Below are 16,950 nucleotides of genomic sequence, written 5' to 3'. Positions count from 1 at the left end.
CCATCACACTCAAAAGCTGCAGATTTACAGCTTTACGCTGCTCTTGGCAAATACTGGTGTAATTAAAATAAGATGCAGACAAGGGGTCTTATCCCACTCTCCACCAGGGATGAGGAGCCGGGGTGATTAACGGGGATGGACACAATGCAGGGAGCTCGTCACAGATTAGCACTAGGCAGGGGGATTAACATTCTGGGGGGGAATGAGAGCCTCCACAGCAAATTCAGTTTTCCTTACTGCTTACTCAACCTCTTGTCATGGCATGGGGCAGCTTTTCCTCCGCCCGGGGTTTGGTGGTGAGGCAGGAGGATGCAGGAGGAGCAGGATGCATTCCCCTCAGCTGAGGGATGTGTGATTAACGGGTTTCCAGCCATGTGCCACTCACAGTTCATTAAATCCTGGCTCCAGATCCTGCCCTGCGTTGTGATGACCTCAGTCCTTTAATTATAGATCCTTGGAGGTTTTCTGTGCAGGACCCAAAATCTCTGCTCCTGCTTCCTTGGAAGCTGGGGGTGCTGGCTCAGTTTTTTGGCAATGGTGCAACATCCGTGAAATGGGAAAAGACGGGGAAGACTGGGGAAGGGGTGTCAGAGGCCAAGCCCCGTGGCAAGCCTGGAATCTCCGCGCTGGGCAGGATAGGGCAGGATGGAGCAGGCAAAACACCCTGAATTTCTGTTGTAAAGAGAATAACAGGTGTCCGTAAGGATGGTTGTGCTGGTACCAGGACACAGCCAGCACAGAGGGGTGCTGGCTGGAGAGTTATTTTTGGGGGATAACAAGAAAAGGACCATGTGGGGTGCTGGTGACACCCCAGAGGGTGCCCAGATGGGGCTGTGGTGGTTTTGGGGTAGGGAATGACAACCGGGTAGGGGTCATGTGGGGGTGCAGTGCTGGGGGGACATGGGAAGCCAGGGCACGTCCGTGTGCTGTACGGTGTTTGGGGGGACAATACTTTGGGCAGGCGAGGGTACATCACTCCGCGGAGCTCCAGGACACATCATCCCTTGGCGTTCTGGGAGGGATCCCGGACACACCGTCCCTCGGCGCCCTGAGGGATGTCGGGGGTCTCCGTGTCCCCCGCTCCTCGCGGCTCTGTGTCACCCTTCCCCCGAGGGCTCTGTGTCACCCCTTCTCGGGGGAATCCGTGTCACCCCTGCCCGAGGGTTTCAGGGGGTTCCCGGGGACTCCGTGTCACCCCTGCCCGGGGGTTTCAGGGGGTTTCCCGGGGACTCCGTGTCACCCTGCCCGGGGTCCCCGAGGGTTCCTTGTTCCCCCTCCCCGGGGGCTCCGTGGGATCGGACGAGCCCACGCCCCGTCGTGGGGGGGGGGGGACGACAGCAACGGTAGAGGCTGGACGCGCCCATGAGTGAGCGGGGGGCGTGAGGGGTGTGTGAGCAGGGGGCTGGAGTTGGACGAGCCCATTCCTGCCGGAGGGGTGACCATCCGCATCCCCGCTATGTTTACTTCCAGCTACCGGCAGCTGTCCAAGAATTCCCGGCCGCACTTCCTGCGAGACGACAGAAAAATTCGGGATGAATCCTGCGTGGGCAGAAAGGCAGGGAGCGGGGGGAGCGGTGCGGGTGTGCCACGTCGCTCCCCCCCGGGCCGAGTGGCGCGCGCGGCGCGGGGCGGGGCGGGGCGGGGCGCAGGGCCGCAGTGGCGGAGCCGCCCCGTCCCTCCGGCGCATCGCGGTCGCCATGGCGCTGTGCGGCCGCTCCGCGCTCCTCCCGCCGCCCCCGCGGCACCGGCCCCCGGCCCCGAGCCCCGGGGCCCTTCGTCAGGTACCGGAGGCGACAGCGGGAAAGGCGAGGAGGGGGGTGACAGCGAGCGGCAGGGCTGCGCTGAGGGGAGCTGTGGGGTGGAGAGGGGGTATGGGGCGTGGGGGTAATATTGGGGGGCGCGCTGAAGGGGGGAGGGATATGGAGGGTTTCGATGAAGTGAGGAGGGGTTTGTGTCCGAGAAGCTGAGGTTTTCACAGCTGTGGCGCTGATTATGAAGGAAATAGGGTTAAGCGCCTGTTTGGGGGCGTTGGGGTGGAAGGGATGGGGACGCAGGGCTTTGGAGGCGCTGAGGTGCGCTGGGATAGAGGGGTTGGGGAGGAGTTGTAAGCGGTAGGATGCGGTGTTAAGGGGTTTGGTGGGGGAGAAAGTGGCGTGTTCACGGAGCTGACGGTGCTGACTGGGGATAAAATAGGGATTGACACCTAATTGAAGGCGTTGGGGTGGGAAGGATGGGGGTGCACGGCTTTGGGGGTGGGACAGAAACTATGGGGCATTATGGAGAGGATTTCTGGCGTGCCGGGGCACAGAGTTGTGGGGGGTGTTGCGGTCGGATTTGGGGTCATTAAGGGGGTTTTGGGGGGCTGGAGCAGTGGGAGCAGCATGTGGGGGGCTGGGAACGGAAGGGAAAGGATTGATGGGGACAGGTAGATTTGGCAGGTGGCTGCCAGGAGGGAGGTGTTGGTTGCCCTGAGAGGACGGCAGACAGGGGCCTGATGTGACCTTGTGGATGTAGGGATTGGCAAAGCCGGAATCCTGCCGAAGGAGGATGTGTGGGAGGCTGCGATGGATGAGGAGCAGGAGGACATCAAGGGGGGCTTGGAGCAGGGCTGGTGTGCAGAGAATGGGCTTGGGGTCGTGTTTCTGTGCGGATAAGCCTGGGACTGATTTGGGAGGGGATAGGCACAGGCTGCCTTGGCAATAGGGAATAAAAAGACTTGTGAAAGGTAGGAAAGGTGAGTTAGGGTAGGGATGGCCGAGGTTTGGGAAGGGCTGAGGGATTATGAAGAGAAAGAAGACGTTGTATTTATGTGGGCACCTGCTGGGGGGCATGTGGATACAAAGGTAATGACATGTCCTGAGCTTCAGAAGTATGTGGGATAGGGCTTGACAGGAGCTGGGTCATGGGGACATCTGAGATGGTGGCATTGGCTCAGGTGTCAGCTCAGGTAGCCGTAGGTTGTCAGAGCTGTTTCCTTTTGGAGACTTACGGTGCACCCATATGTATGAGGCTGCAGCCCATTATCTGAAGGGTTTGAATAGAGGAAACAGCCTCAAGTTGTGCCAGGAGAGGTTTAGGTTGAATATTAGGTAACGTTTCTCTGCAGGAAGGATTGCCCAGCACTGGAACAGGCTGCCCAGGGCAGGGTGGGGTCGCTAGGTATTTAAAAGGCATTTAAAAGACATTTTTGTGGTGCTTAGGGACGAGAGGTTTAGTGGTGGCCTTGGCAGTGCTGGGGTAATGGTTCGACTCGATGGTCTTAGAGAGCTTTTCCAACTGAAATGATTCCATGATTCTGTTTTATGGTACCACAAAGGACAACCTAGGAACTGAAGTGCTTGATGCTTTCAATAGTTACAGCACAATACATGGAAGTATTCACCAGTGGGAAGCCAGATAATAAGGGAATGGGAATGTTGCACGTGAATTGCAGACAAACACTTGGCCAAGCTACCTGGGTCTGTGTTTGCTTTAGGTTTTCAAATAAAACACAAACAGACACCAAAACCAAATAGCTTTTTTTGTTTAGTACAAGGAGAGAACAAAGGCATTTTCACTTTTTGGATAATTTGTCAGTGAAATGAGGAATTCTGCAGTGAGAAAGAGAGAAATGGAGGTTGTTCTGCTTGCCTGAAACACGTGAATATGGCTGTTCTGTGCTGGTTGTGTTCCCTCTCTGCCTGCAGTTAGAAATTGAATTGATAATAAGACAGAATGAAAAGTGACCTTTTCAAATAATTTTTTCACTGAATAAATTTATCTTAATTGGTTAGAAAGAGCTTGTTACTTCTTTAGAGCTGTAAAGTATCTAAAAATTCATGATGGGTAATGAAATGCGAAGATGGTAAAAAAAAAAATGCTGAAAGAGAAAATGGTTTCCACTCCAGCCTTCCTCTTCCTGAGTGATTTTTGTAATCTGAGACCCTATTTTAGAGTTGTCATGAGAACATTAAGAGTCTCTGAACATCTGCAAGCTTTTGAGCTCCACTGGGAGATGCAGCCAGCAACTGTAATTTGGTGCATTTGTAGGAGCCATGTCATCTGTTAATTTTTTTTTCCTCCTCAACATTCAGTCTTGTGCAGTTCTTTTTTATTTTTTATTGTCAGGCCAGATGGAGGCCAGTGTTTGCCATAAATTTCCCAGGCAGTCAGCAGATAGCAGGCAGTTAATAAAAATAACTTAAAACAAAACAATCCGTTACCCTCCCCCCCCCGCCCCCAAGTTCCCAAACAGGAATGGAAAAATTCTTCAGACTATATAAAGACTAGAGAAAGGGCCAGAGATAATTCTTGGAGTTCTTCCACATACTTCAGAGTTTTTGTCTGCCATGTGGCACCTTGAGCCTGGCGACCCTCGACATTGTAACAAGTAAAGAATAGGTTTGGAAACAGAAAGAAAAAAATCCCTTAAGAAAGAGAGGAGTGCTGCCCAAAAAAGGGGAAGTCTTTTTGGGAGGTGATGTCATCTTTCATGTGCCTGTGTTTAGCAGTGAATGAGTGTTTTCCTTGTGAATGCAGGCACTTCTGAACAAAATTTCTGTTAAGTGCTTGTTTTAAATATCTCCATCAGAAGATAAGTGCAGATTTGTTCTATTTCAGAGCGCTCTGCACCCGCCCAATCTGAATTACCTTTATGTAAAACAGAGTAAGCAAATCCTCATGATTCATTATCCATGGTGGTAACATAATACAGATGAGTTCTCACCATGTGTCCGTGTGGGGAAATGCAAAATGAGTCCTTGGGTTAATTTTTCTGTTGTCTCTTCCTCTGTGCTTAACATTCTCCTGCTCTAAACTGTTCTGTTGTTAATCACATCGTGGTTAAATATGTGGCTTTTTTTCCATGGATGGGGTATTTGGGAGCACGGGACCAAAGAGTTGTTGTGGTTTCCCAACCAGTTTTTGTAGGGGACTTGTCTGTGATGAAAGATTGTCTGTGCCCATGTGTTCCTTATGTAATGATGCCGAGGTTCAGCATTTTGTAAGAGCACAGTTTCACTGGACTTTTTTTTTTTTTTTTTTTTAAGGAATGCACTGTATTTTAGCAATGCAAAGAGAGAGCTGATTTAACTTGCTGAAGTACAGGAGGAAAAAAGAGTAATAACCCCCCCATTCCTTGAATATGGATGGTTTTCTGCCACGTTAGGGAAATAAGAATGCTTAGGGTCTGCTACAGTGAAAATTGAGGGATGTAGAACCATATGATTGGTGGAGAGGTAAAAGGGAAATTTGCCAAGGTAAGGAGCAGAACTATGGCATTGACTCAGCTGCTGGTGGACCTTCAGGTGGAGTTCTCCCTTTGTGATCATCCAGCGTGAACTGAGGGCAGAGCATCTGATTTGGAGCTTTGTGGCCACGTGGCTGCAGAGGTTGTGGCCCAGGAATGGGCCCTGAAGGTGAATTTAGTCTTGAGGCACTGTAGCTTAACTTCTGATTTCTGCTCCGGTGCCAGGCAGTGCCCTGTCCTTTTAATCAGAGCGAGCCATGGCAGAATAATCACCCTCGAGCAGAATAATCACCCTCAAGCTGCTGGTCTTTGCTGTTTCTTCAATTATTGTCGTTTTCTCAGCTGATAATGTTTTCCGAGGGGGAATAGTTGGTGCCCTTCATAACCTGCTGCAGCTTAAGAAAGTGTAAATACACTCATGGTTTCTGTAGATCAGCCTGGTAAGCAGAGAGAACATAAAGGCTGAGGGTCTGACTGGTGTGTAAGTGATGGGCAACCCATCATTTGATAAAGATTTTCAACAAGTTTGTGATGTGCAAATGGCATCAGGCAGTTCCAGATGTCTAGTAAGGAGAGATTCAGGCTTGTTCCTGTGTGCTTTGAGGTCTCTGGATTACAGAATTGAATATTCCTGTCCACTTAAGGTCAAGAAGTAAGGAGTTTGGTCCTGAAAATGCACCCAGAGTCTTAGTGTATTTATCTATGTCCAGTTTTAATATTTACTTCTCACTGTTCCTAAAAAATGACTCTATCTCCTATTTATAGATCCCTATGCTTATTGCAGATTAATTTGGAAAATAGCTGGAAAATTGTCATATATGTTAAGGTGGGTGAATGTTTTCTTTTGCGAGTGCCAAGCAGTGAAAGAGTTATTTTGAAATCCATGAAATTCTGAGAGTCTTTAGCTTGGCCTGACTTCTGGTGTCTGTTTTCACAGCTACAGTGAGGTGGGGATAATGTCAGACTGTGGGAAATCCAGGGAAATCCTCGACTCTAAATACAAGCTGACAATGTTTCCGATAGAAATCGTGAGGTCAACAAAAGACCCCAGAAAACTAAACTTGATTTTTCGGGGAGTAAAGTGGAAACAGATGGTAATAACAGCAAGTTAATAAATAAGACGTGAGATTTGGGGGAAAAAACCCCGTGATTTATCATTCTATTTTGTTTATTTATTTATGGTAAATCGGGCAGTTAATGTTGAAACCATTGTCTTAGGTAGACAGCGCGAATCTATTCAAGTTATTCCCTGCTCATGTGAGGATTCGCCCCAGCTTGCCAGGGATATCTCCGATTTTCCCCCTCGTTCCCTGCCATCCATCAAACCTCGGCCACGTGCGGTTTTTTAGAGCTGCCAAGCCTTTGTGGGGGAGGAGCGAAACATCTGCCAATATAAGGCGAAACACACTGAACACAGCGAAATCCCAGCCTTTGTCAGCTGAATTGGGTGTTAAGCACAGCTGCAGCCCTGCTAGGCGTATGGTGAGCCCGGCTGTGGGAATCCACCGGGAATCGGGCAGGGATCGATGCTGATATTGGCGCTGCCTCGGTGCCGCTAGATTACCACGTCAAGAAAAGGCAGTTTGCACGCAGGCTAAATCCAGCCAGCGACCAGGGATGCGGGAGAAAAGGCACCGCATTGTGGGAAAACAAACGCAATCAAATGGAAATTCAAGCACCGCGTGGCTTTCTTGAGGAAATGTATTTGTTCTTTGTGATTGAGAAAAGCACAGTTGTTAATATTCTCTTTATTTGCCAACAGACGTGCCTTGCAGCGCCGTGTCTGTTACCAAGCTGTGACAGGCTGGCTGTTGTAAAGCGAGGTACTTTGCATAATTAGTGTGAAGACGTGAACAGATGAGCACTAATTCTTAGAAGTTAATGATTGTCAATTATCTTCCCCTTTTTTCTGGATCTAGTCCAAGATTATCGGAATATCAAGTACCTCAAGGTACAGTTCCTTAATTGGCCCAAGTAGACTTTATTGCCAGATGTCACCCCAAAACGTGGCTTTGCCTTTTGACCTGCCTTCATCAGCAGTCAGGTCAGCTTGCTGTGGTTTGAAAGCGTTGTTTTCTTTTTAATTCCTGGGCTGGAGGTTGTTTGGATCCATAAGCTGATCCGACCTGACACATGGCTTCAAGATCGTTAGTGCAGACACAAAGGCAGCGAGGAGGGCAAGACTGTCCCTTGCAGCACCGGGAGATTTTATCCTGGCTTAAACTGACACAGAAACCCCATCTTCTGCTCAAAGGTGGTGCAAAAATTCCCTCTTGACCTGTTTCAACTTACCCACTTCAGAAGGTTGTCTCGTGGGATATGGGTGGATAAGTAGCTTCCAGCTCTTGTCTTGCCCAAATCTCATGGAAATCCAGCATTTTGGAGCTTCCTTGGGACTGTGTTTCCAAATATACCTAATGGTGATTTTTCAGCAGCAGGTTACTGTAGGTTTAGCTGTGGTTATGTAGATGGTGGATCCAGATCTTCCAGGGAAGCATCCCAAGGCCCACAGGTTTCAGTGGAGGTTGTTGTTTCCGTTTGAATTTGTGCTGCTGGGGTAAAATGAAAAGGAGTAAAAAAGTCAGTGCTTGTTTTGGAGACGGGAAAAGTCATGGATTTTTGTTCCCAGGACAGTCTCTTTGTTTTTGTCAGATGACTGTTTAATGTGAAATCCAAGAAAATGCCTTTATTTCCCCCCCTCTGACTTTATACACAGTTTAGCCTGTATTGTTTAGAACCATGTTGTAAGAATTCTAATTATTCTCTTCCCTGTTTCTGAATGGCATCTTTCTTCAGGCACACAAGTCTTCTGTGTTTAGTGTCAGCCTTTGAATGTAATGATTTATCCACACTTGAAATGACATTGAAAATTTTTCTGTGAAGGAGCTTTTTCAAAGAATTCTCTCTTAGAAACCACTTCTTAAATGAGGCAAGGAAAAATATTCTGCTAACGGTCTGTTTAATATTAAGAATGAAATAAATATCTTTATTGGTCATGCATGTTGCTGTGAAATAATGAACATATAATTTGCTCTGTGCTTTCATGTTTTATGTCAGGACACATAGCACTGACATGCAGATTTACTTGCCAGAAATGTCTTAGCAGCTTCATCTGAGAACTTTAAATATTTTTAAGGGCTGTACCAAAGTTATAATTTATTTGAAAAATAATGGAAGTAATTCTAGGAGAGTAAAACTCCTAACCTGAAAACTTAAGGAAGGAAAAAAATACCCAACCTGCAAGAACTCTCCTCCCCCAATTCTTCTTCCTCTTTTCTACCCACCACTTGAACTGATGAGAAAGTACTTTCCCAGAACTCAAGAAGCTTAAATCCCATTTATTTTGCTTTTCTCTGCTCTGGTCTTCTTGCACAGACTCATAACACTACTTCTTTTAAATGATAAATGTGTGTTAGTGGGTCACTCGTGTGGGAAGCCTTTGAAATTAAAATTTAACGATCTTAGGAACAGCTTACCTTGTTTCATATGGTAATGTTTTTTAATAAATGGAAAAATCTTTCCCTTTGAGTTTCCGTACTTGTTCTTTGTCAAATTGAGTTCTAACTATTCCATTCTTCTATAAGTGATCAGTATAAGGGGAAAATGATAGCAAAATCAAGCTATGTATTCCTGCTGTGTTTATAACGGACAAGAAGTTTTAAAAATGTTACACAGTCCTGAAAAACCTGGTTTTGGCTGGAGAATTACTTAAATTTGCCTTCAGAGTTGACCATGAGTAACAGAGGGATTATTGCATCTTGTTTCTGAGGAGCTGAAGGGAAATCTCTCTCTTGTGCCCTCAGCATTTTTTCTGTTGTTGACTGTTTCTTTCCTCACTCTGAGCAGAAACAGGAAGATGCATCCTCTGATAAGGAAAATGTTTGATTAAAAAGTCACTCTGGGAGCTGCTTGCTGAAGTCCTTGGACATGCTTTTTCTCCATTTTGTCCTTCAGATCCTCTCAGGAATCAAGGAAACGATTCCTTTTGCAGGCAGGTCAAGAGCATTTTGAGGAGGATTTCATTTATGGGCAGCTTTGTACAAAAAGTTGCTTCCACGTTCTTGTTTTTTTCACAGAGGCTCCAGCGATCCTGCAGCTGCTCCTCAAATAACTGTGGGCTTGTGCAACTTGTGCTGCTGTTTCCATACCAACAAATGAAACAAGTCCAATTTGTTTGTGCCCACAGTGAAAAGTCTGGGGATTTTTTTCCTGCTCTCTATCTCGTGATATGGGAAGTATGAAAAGATGAGCACTGCATAGCTTGTAATGAATCATCTCTCACCCGGCTGATCTGGGCTCCTGTTTAATGATGGGATGAAAATCTTCCAGAATAAGATACAAAATCTTAATTTTGTCTAGCTCTGAGATTCAGTTTTAGGTGAGGTTTGAAGGAATGAATAATTAGTAGTTGCTAAAGTGTGCAGCATAAAGGTCAATGTGGTTTTCATGAATTTCCTGGCATTACCCATGTAGGCAAACGTCTGATAGTACCTGATGAAGTGTCTTTGCTGTCACCAGTGGCTTTAATTTCCGTTTCCATATCTAAGACTGGATCAAAATATCCATCCATCCATCCATCCATCCATCCATCCATGATCCAGCAGAGTAGATAATATAAATTGGAAAGTGTCAGGTGAAAAGAATAATTGAGGGATTCAGAACTGAAACATGTGACTTAAAAATGGGAAAAATTAATTCTGGAGTGGTTTGCACTGACCTTGTGCTTCCCATGAAAACATCTCTAAATGAAGTGTTGTCTGTCCTTTATCATTGATGTTTGAATTTCACTTAGATTAGCCATAATGGAAACCTTTCTTGTTCATTCTTTCAGAGAAAGTAGAGCACAATAATTGTAGTATTGCTGAAAAGACCTATTTGCTTTTTTACTTGGTTAAAGTAGTGCTGAAAATAGAAATATTTGACCTTACTTTATTGTTTCTTTGAACTGATCATAAATTTAGCTCTGTTTGAGTGTTTCTGTGAGAGACATTTGTTTCCTGGAGCTGAACAGCTCATAGTTCTATAAACAAGTCTATAAACAAGAAATCCCATTCAGTAATATCAACAGTGAAATTTCTTGTCTTTAATCTGTATTTAAACAAACTCACAGAACGTTGCCTGGAAGCATAAATTATGTTGCTCTCTGTATGGCTGTTGTAGCTGAAAGATGCATATTGGGCAACTAAATTAAAATTTATATAATAAACTATTCACTTTGATTATAAAAAATCTGGTTGTTGCAGATGGAATTTTTGCCTCGTTTAAAGACAAATATTGGACAGCTGAATTAAAACTTAATATAATAAACCATTCATTTTGTGTGTAAAAAATCTCAGCAAGACTTGGCATTGTTTCATTTCTCTTTAATGTTTGAATTGATGACCTTGGAGGTCTTTTCCAACCTTAATGATTCTCCTGATGATGCTGGAGGTGCTTAAACTCCTCTTTCCCAAACTCCTGTTGGGATATAGGTGCTCCTGTGGTCCCTTCTGATGTTGCTTTGCTTTTTGGTTCTTTGATAGAGAAGGGAATTGCTGCTGGCCTGGTGAGGGCAAACCTGAGCAGCAATTTTTGCCAGGTTGGAGATTAACAAAGCAGGTGGATAGAAGGGATAATTACAGGTTCCAGTCTTCTCACAATGCTGTGGACTTCATCTTTTAGTGGGCAAAAATCATCGGGAATGGTTTGATTTAAGGTCCATGTCTCAAGAAAAAATACCCAAATTGAAGTGTGTCCATTTAGTTTATATAATAAAGAAAACAAAGCTGGGTCAGCTCTTCAGTCTCCCAAACTGACATTTCACAACAGCGACCTTGAGGACAAATTCTCTTTCTTTTGCAGCTGCAGCCGCCTCCGAAATATTCAGAGCATCCTGACACAGAGCAGCAAATCTCAACCTGATGGAATCCTCTGCATTTTAGGTTAGTGTTACATTTTTTTGTTCTCATTATCCTGATAAAGATACCACGAGTTTCAGAAAGAAGTCAGTTCATCTCCTTCCTGCTTCAAGCCCCAGCCTCATTTCTCAGGGAATGAACAGTTGTTTGCTACACTTTCTTGTCCCTAAACAATTCCTCAGCCTATTTACTGATTTTGGGCAAAAAAGTTTAAAGAGTGGCATGAGAAATCTGTGAGGCAGGTAGGAGTTAAATGTTGGCACATAAACAGCATGTGGTTTCAGTGTTTTATTTCTTCTGGGATTGGGAGAAAAGGGCAGGAGGAAATAAAGGTGCATGTGCAAGTGTGCTCTAGAAAAACAACAGGGGTTTTGTACTGCTTTACTACCATTTCATTGACTCTTGTTTCGTATTATATAATCGGTGTCAAGATATTAAAGGAAAAATCAGACATTATGATTGAAAACTTGAGTCCTTAGAGAAAAGGACTGAGGAGTGATTGTTTAAATAATATATTACAGTTAAAGAGAAGAAGTCTGATGTAGCCCTAAAAAAGCTCTGTGTAGGGAGTGATACAACAGTCTGATTTTTTAGGATTTTTAAATTCCATTTTTTAATGATGTAGCAAAAGAACTTAAAATTCATTTACTGGCCCACAAAGTAAAATTGATAAATATATATATAACCTCATTCTCTTGGAGTCAATGCAAGCTGTACAACATGACCCTTGATACACTACATTCTCTGGGGTAAGAGGTTAAATCTCTGGCTAAGTAGTAACTGTACAGCCAAAAGGTCTGTGAGGTCACTGTGTCAGCCTTCCAGTGAAACTTAATCATACAGGATAAACTCCTTGTGTTTTGTCTTTGCTGCTAATTTAATTTCATAAAACATTACAAGTTGTGCCATCTCACCGATGACACTGCAGTATTTAATTATTGTTAACTCAGACTGCAGAAAGTCCCAGGTAAAGAACAGTCGCTGAGAGCATGGCCCCAGCTTTAAGGAAAGCAAAGGAATTGCTTTGTGTAATTCTCAGTGTCATGTGGAGGATTTAATTCTGTTCATGAGACCATACCTCTTAGTAAATAAGCACTTGTGGTATGGAAATATAGGAGGTGCGTTTTGTTGGGAGTCTTGTGCTTTGCACTGATCTCTCAGCACCCACAATGGGGCTCTTGTCTGCTCTGACCTGGCTCCTGTAGCCTGCAGAATTTCTGGCATAACTTCCATTAAACAGGCATGTCACTGTTATAAATGCATTAAATCTGTCATCAAATACAAGCTTCAGATGACAAAAAACATGTAGTTTTACATCCTGAGTCCTGTTGACTTGTGTGGAAAGTGGATACTCATAACTCTGCTTTTTTACAGTCAGTGCATGTTCTGTTTCACTTGGCTGCTTTTAATGGCCTGGAGTAAATGCAGTTGCCTCACCTCAACTTCAGTTTCATATTGGCCTGTGAGATAAAAACAACATAAACTTCCAGAGCTTTGCTTCAAGTTCATTAATATTTGTACTGAAATTAAACCCAGCATTGTGATATCCCAAAGAGAGATGAGAACTGACCCACTGTTGATACAAGTATTTAAATGTAGTTCCAGCTGATTTTTAAAAAAGAGTCCCCTGATCTGAGTTTGAAGTGGTTGCATGGTAACATTCCTGCATTTTCTGCTGGGGAGAAAAAGCCTCACAACTGACAGGAAAAAGGAATTTGGAGGTTGGCATGTCAGATGTCTTGAAAAAGCTGTGATGTCTCAGCTGGAGTGTGTTGCTGTTAAGGCTGGTCTACTTAAATTATACTGTAAACTATTGTTTATGATAGTGGTGTTTCTTGCAGCTTTCAGCAGAGATTTTCAGCTCGTGGTTCAGTTGCTCTGATTTCTAGAGATGTGCATTTACTGTTAGCAGGGTGTGTCTGTACCTGACTGTAGTTGTAGCTGTTCTGATTGTGGATCAAACTGTTTCACTATTCAGCACAGCTTGAGCTGAATTTCTGCAAACATTGATACTTATTTTTTATTCTCCTCGAAGAGTGTGGGGATACTTTCAAGGCTGTTCCAGTAAATCTTTTATTTTACCTTGGTTTAGTTCACACGTTGCTACTTCTGTAGATTATTTTTTCTCTATTATATCCATCCTACACAGAGCTCTTCCTGCTGGGGTTTCTCCCACATTCTAAGAACATTCAGTACATTGCACTGACAGTGCATCACATTCCCTTTCCAAACAGAGACTATCTTAAGGATTATTCTGCCAGCAGTTCCACAATTGTGTGTTGGTTTTGGGCCAATGTCTAAAGGTGATGTGTCCATTGCCTCCAGCCTCACCTCCCTGCTCCCTCCGTGATGTCCCCACGTGCATTTTGCATCGGTGCTGGTGGTGTTCGGTATCTTGCACCCACTTCATCTTACCGAGCAGACAGATTTTTCCCCCTGGATTTGGCCAGGATGTTTTCTGCCAATTTAGCAAACTGAATGGGCTCGCTGACGGGCAGCTGAGCCCTGGCTGCAGGAGCAGGAGCAGGAACGGCTCCTCGGGGCTCAGACTGAGTCATTGTCTGCCCACACCCTGGCGATGAGTTGGGAACAGGCGGGGGAGTTACCAAACTCCAAGCTCAGCTGGAGACAGGCGTCGGGGTTTCCTAATTAATGGCCTTGCCCATTGTTCTGGGGAGGACTCCTGATATGCTCTCGGGGGTATCTTATCTTGGTCATTGTTTCATTTCCTGTTTGTTTTCTGCTAACTATATCTGTTCCTTTAACTCCATAAGTTTCTTTAGAATAGCACTAAAGCCTCTGTGTGAAAGCATCTGTCTGGATGAGATACTTGAAAGACCCAAGCAGACCACAAATCCCAAATATGCTGCAGAGTTCATGGTTTTCTGTTAAACTAATGCCTTCCCTGCATGCCTGTCAGTGCTCTGAAAGCAGTAAATTCACCCACATCCTCTGTTACAAGAGTTAAATTTGTCAGCTGTCCCCCCTTAACATCTTTTTGTTTTCTCTTCCCCTCCTTCTGTCATTAACTGAAAAAGCAGGGGTTTGGTGTTTGGCTTGGAAGATCTTCCCTGCTTGAAGCTGGTGCACCCAGATAAAATCTCAAACTCTTCGAGTGAGGGTGACATCATAACTGGTTTTTTTTTGGTTTTTTTTTTTTTTTTTAATGAGGGCAGGTTCTCATTTTTCTTCTGATCTTCCAGAAATTACAATCACAGGATCATAGAATGGTTTAGATTGGAAGGGACCTTAAAGATTATGTAGTTCCAACTCTGTCCCATGGGCAGGGATACCTTGCACTATCCCAGTTTGCTCTAAGGTCTGTCCAGCCTGGCCTTAGACACTTCCAGGGATGGGGCAGCCGCAGCTTCTGTGGGCCTCCCCACCCTCACAGGGAGCAATTCCTTCCCAGTATTCCATCTAACCCTGCCCTCTGGTACTGGGAAGTCATTCCCCCTTGTCCTGTCACTTCATGCTCTTGTCCCAAGTCCCCCTCCAGCTCTGCTGGAGCCCCTTTAGCCACTGGGAGGGTCTCTGAGATCTTTCTGGAGCCTCTTCCCCAGGCTGAACACCCCCAGCTCTCCCAGCCTGTGTGTGCCAGATTATTGCTCCTCTGACAGCCGTCAGAAGGTGCCTCAGTTGGGGAAGTAATCAGTAAAACAGATTATCTTCAGGACATTGTGTGTGCTCACTTTCCAAGGTTGCAGCTGATTCCAAGGAGACGGATTACATTTAAATAGAGTTCCCTAAAACAATGGGAAAATTTCTTCCTGAAAGAAGGGAGTCTCCGCTTGTTTGTAACTAAAATCCCACCTAGACACAAGGGCTTTGGCAGCAATAATTGGATGTTGAGTCCCATTAAATTCCGGATTACATTGGTGTGCCTGCTTTCATGGGGCTGAAAATGTAAATAAAATAGAGGGACACATATGAATGAGAGGTCAGAAACAGCAGGAGAATGAGGATTCAAAGATTATGGAAGGAAAGACTTTTTGAGGGCTGAGAAAGCTGGGACAGATGTGAGGCAGCTTCTTCATTTCCCAACACAGTCAAGGAATCACAGAATGTTTTGGGTTGGAAGGGACGTTAAAGATCATCTCAGTCCACCCCCTGCTATGGGCAGGGACACCTTCCACTATCCCAGGTTGCTCCAAGCCCTGTCCAACCTGGCCTTGGGCACTTCCAGGGATGGTGAGTCCCAAACCTCTCAGGGTACGTCCAAGGAGTGCAGTGGTGCGATGTGTGGATTTGAAGGAATTGAATTTGTCTGTTCTGTGGTTTTACACCAAATATCAGATACTCTGGAATACCTGTGAGCTACCCAAAGCTACTGAATGAGCAAGGAGTTTATTAAGATGTGGGATTCAGTAGCTGGATGCAGACACAGCATCTGGTTAGCTCTTTAAAGCTGAAACATAACATGAAAAAGGAGCGTAAGTAGAAGAACCTGAGGTTTGTTCCAATTTTTGCCAAGTTCAGGTGACTCTTGACTGGTTTGGTTTCCAATTTAAGTCCTGAGACTCAGATGTCCAGGCCATGTTATTACATTATCAAAGTCCTGATCTCTCCTTTAGCAGTGGTAACAAATCCTATAATTTCTTGGCAGCCATTCCACTGTATCCTAATGTAACAAATTTTAATTTGTTGTCAGCCATTCCACTGAATCCTAATAAAACTTGGTAGGAAAACTTGCCATTAGAGGAATTTTTTGGCAGTCAAGACTGGTGACCTCTGTGAAATGTGGATGGCAAGGATGCTGCTTAATGTGCAGTTTTACTTGTTTGAGAAAACTGGATTTATTACAGTAGAATTATGAATTATGACTGTGACTGTCATCCAGAGAGATGAAAATACTTTCTAAATCTGTGACCTCATTCCTTTCTTCTTGTATTTATCTTCTGTCTCCAGATATGCTCCAGATCTTCAGTTGTTTTCATTTAATTTTCCCAAGGACCAAGAAAGGTTTCCTTGGAAACTCTTTGTGCCCCGTATGTTTTGTCAGAACATCTTTTCACAGTTTGTCAGAAGTCTGCACTGGCTCTCTGGTGACTCAGGGATTGCACTGTAACACTGATAAGATAATGTTTAATCATGTATTCTAAAGCAGGAGATTTGGGTCACGGGATTAGTTTGTTAGGAAGCTTCAATCAAGAACATATTAATTAGAATGCATCCTGCATCCAGACAGGTGTGTGAATTACTAGACAAAATGGAATTTTTGATGCAGAGCACTGCAAAAACCAAGACATTTAAATTTTTGAAGGAATACTTGTGGATTTAGGTTGAAATTGGGATGTCAGCATGTGGCAGCGATCTTGCAAAAACTCCTTTTTCCCTATCCTGTTCTCCCAGTGTGTTCAACTGGGGAGTTGATTTCATACTCCTGCTTTAAAGTTTAATAAATTGGGGAAGAAAACAAACTTTTCAGGTGTACAGTGTTAGGACACACAACAATTCCCCTGTGGTTTTGCTTTTGCAGGGATAGACAGTCGATACAATGAAGGGTGCAGGGAGCTGGCAAATTATCTGCTCTTTGGTTTGTACAACCAGAACAACAATGACTTCGAAAGGACAGGCTTTCCTGAGGAAGTTCTGGATGGTGAGTAATGTTCTCAGCATGTTTTACCTGTTCTGGATGGAAGATGAGCAGGAAAAAGGGACACACACACACAAAAAAGGTCATTAAATCTCAAGTTGTCTATCTGTGCCTGAAAATATCTTCTTAGAAACACTGCTGAAGAACTCATTCTTTAAATGATTAAAGAATATATTTCATATGTTTTATGCTCCACAAGTTAACCTCAAATGTTGTAAACTTACACAATT

At 44.5% G+C, this 16,950-nt stretch overlaps 1 protein-coding gene across 1 annotated transcript in view; it reads left to right on the top strand.

Annotated features, from left to right (window-relative positions):
- Window positions 1-1,697: 1,697 nt before the first annotated feature.
- The window catches only part of DNAAF9 (dynein axonemal assembly factor 9), a 67,579-nt gene continuing 52,326 nt past the window's right edge, over window positions 1,698-16,950 (top strand). The window contains 4 exon segments of the mRNA XM_039550335.1: window positions 1,698-1,741; window positions 1,743-1,781; window positions 11,069-11,148; window positions 16,604-16,723. Of these exon segments, the coding sequence (XP_039406269.1) occupies window positions 1,698-1,741; window positions 1,743-1,781; window positions 11,069-11,148; window positions 16,604-16,723 (283 nt within the window).

Source organism: Corvus cornix, chromosome 4 (genome assembly GCF_000738735.6).
Source record: "Corvus cornix cornix isolate S_Up_H32 chromosome 4, ASM73873v5, whole genome shotgun sequence".
Lineage (NCBI taxonomy): Eukaryota > Metazoa > Chordata > Aves > Passeriformes > Corvidae > Corvus > Corvus cornix.
The sequence above is the reverse complement of the archived record's forward strand: the minus strand, read 5'-3'. Positions and strand labels throughout refer to the sequence as shown.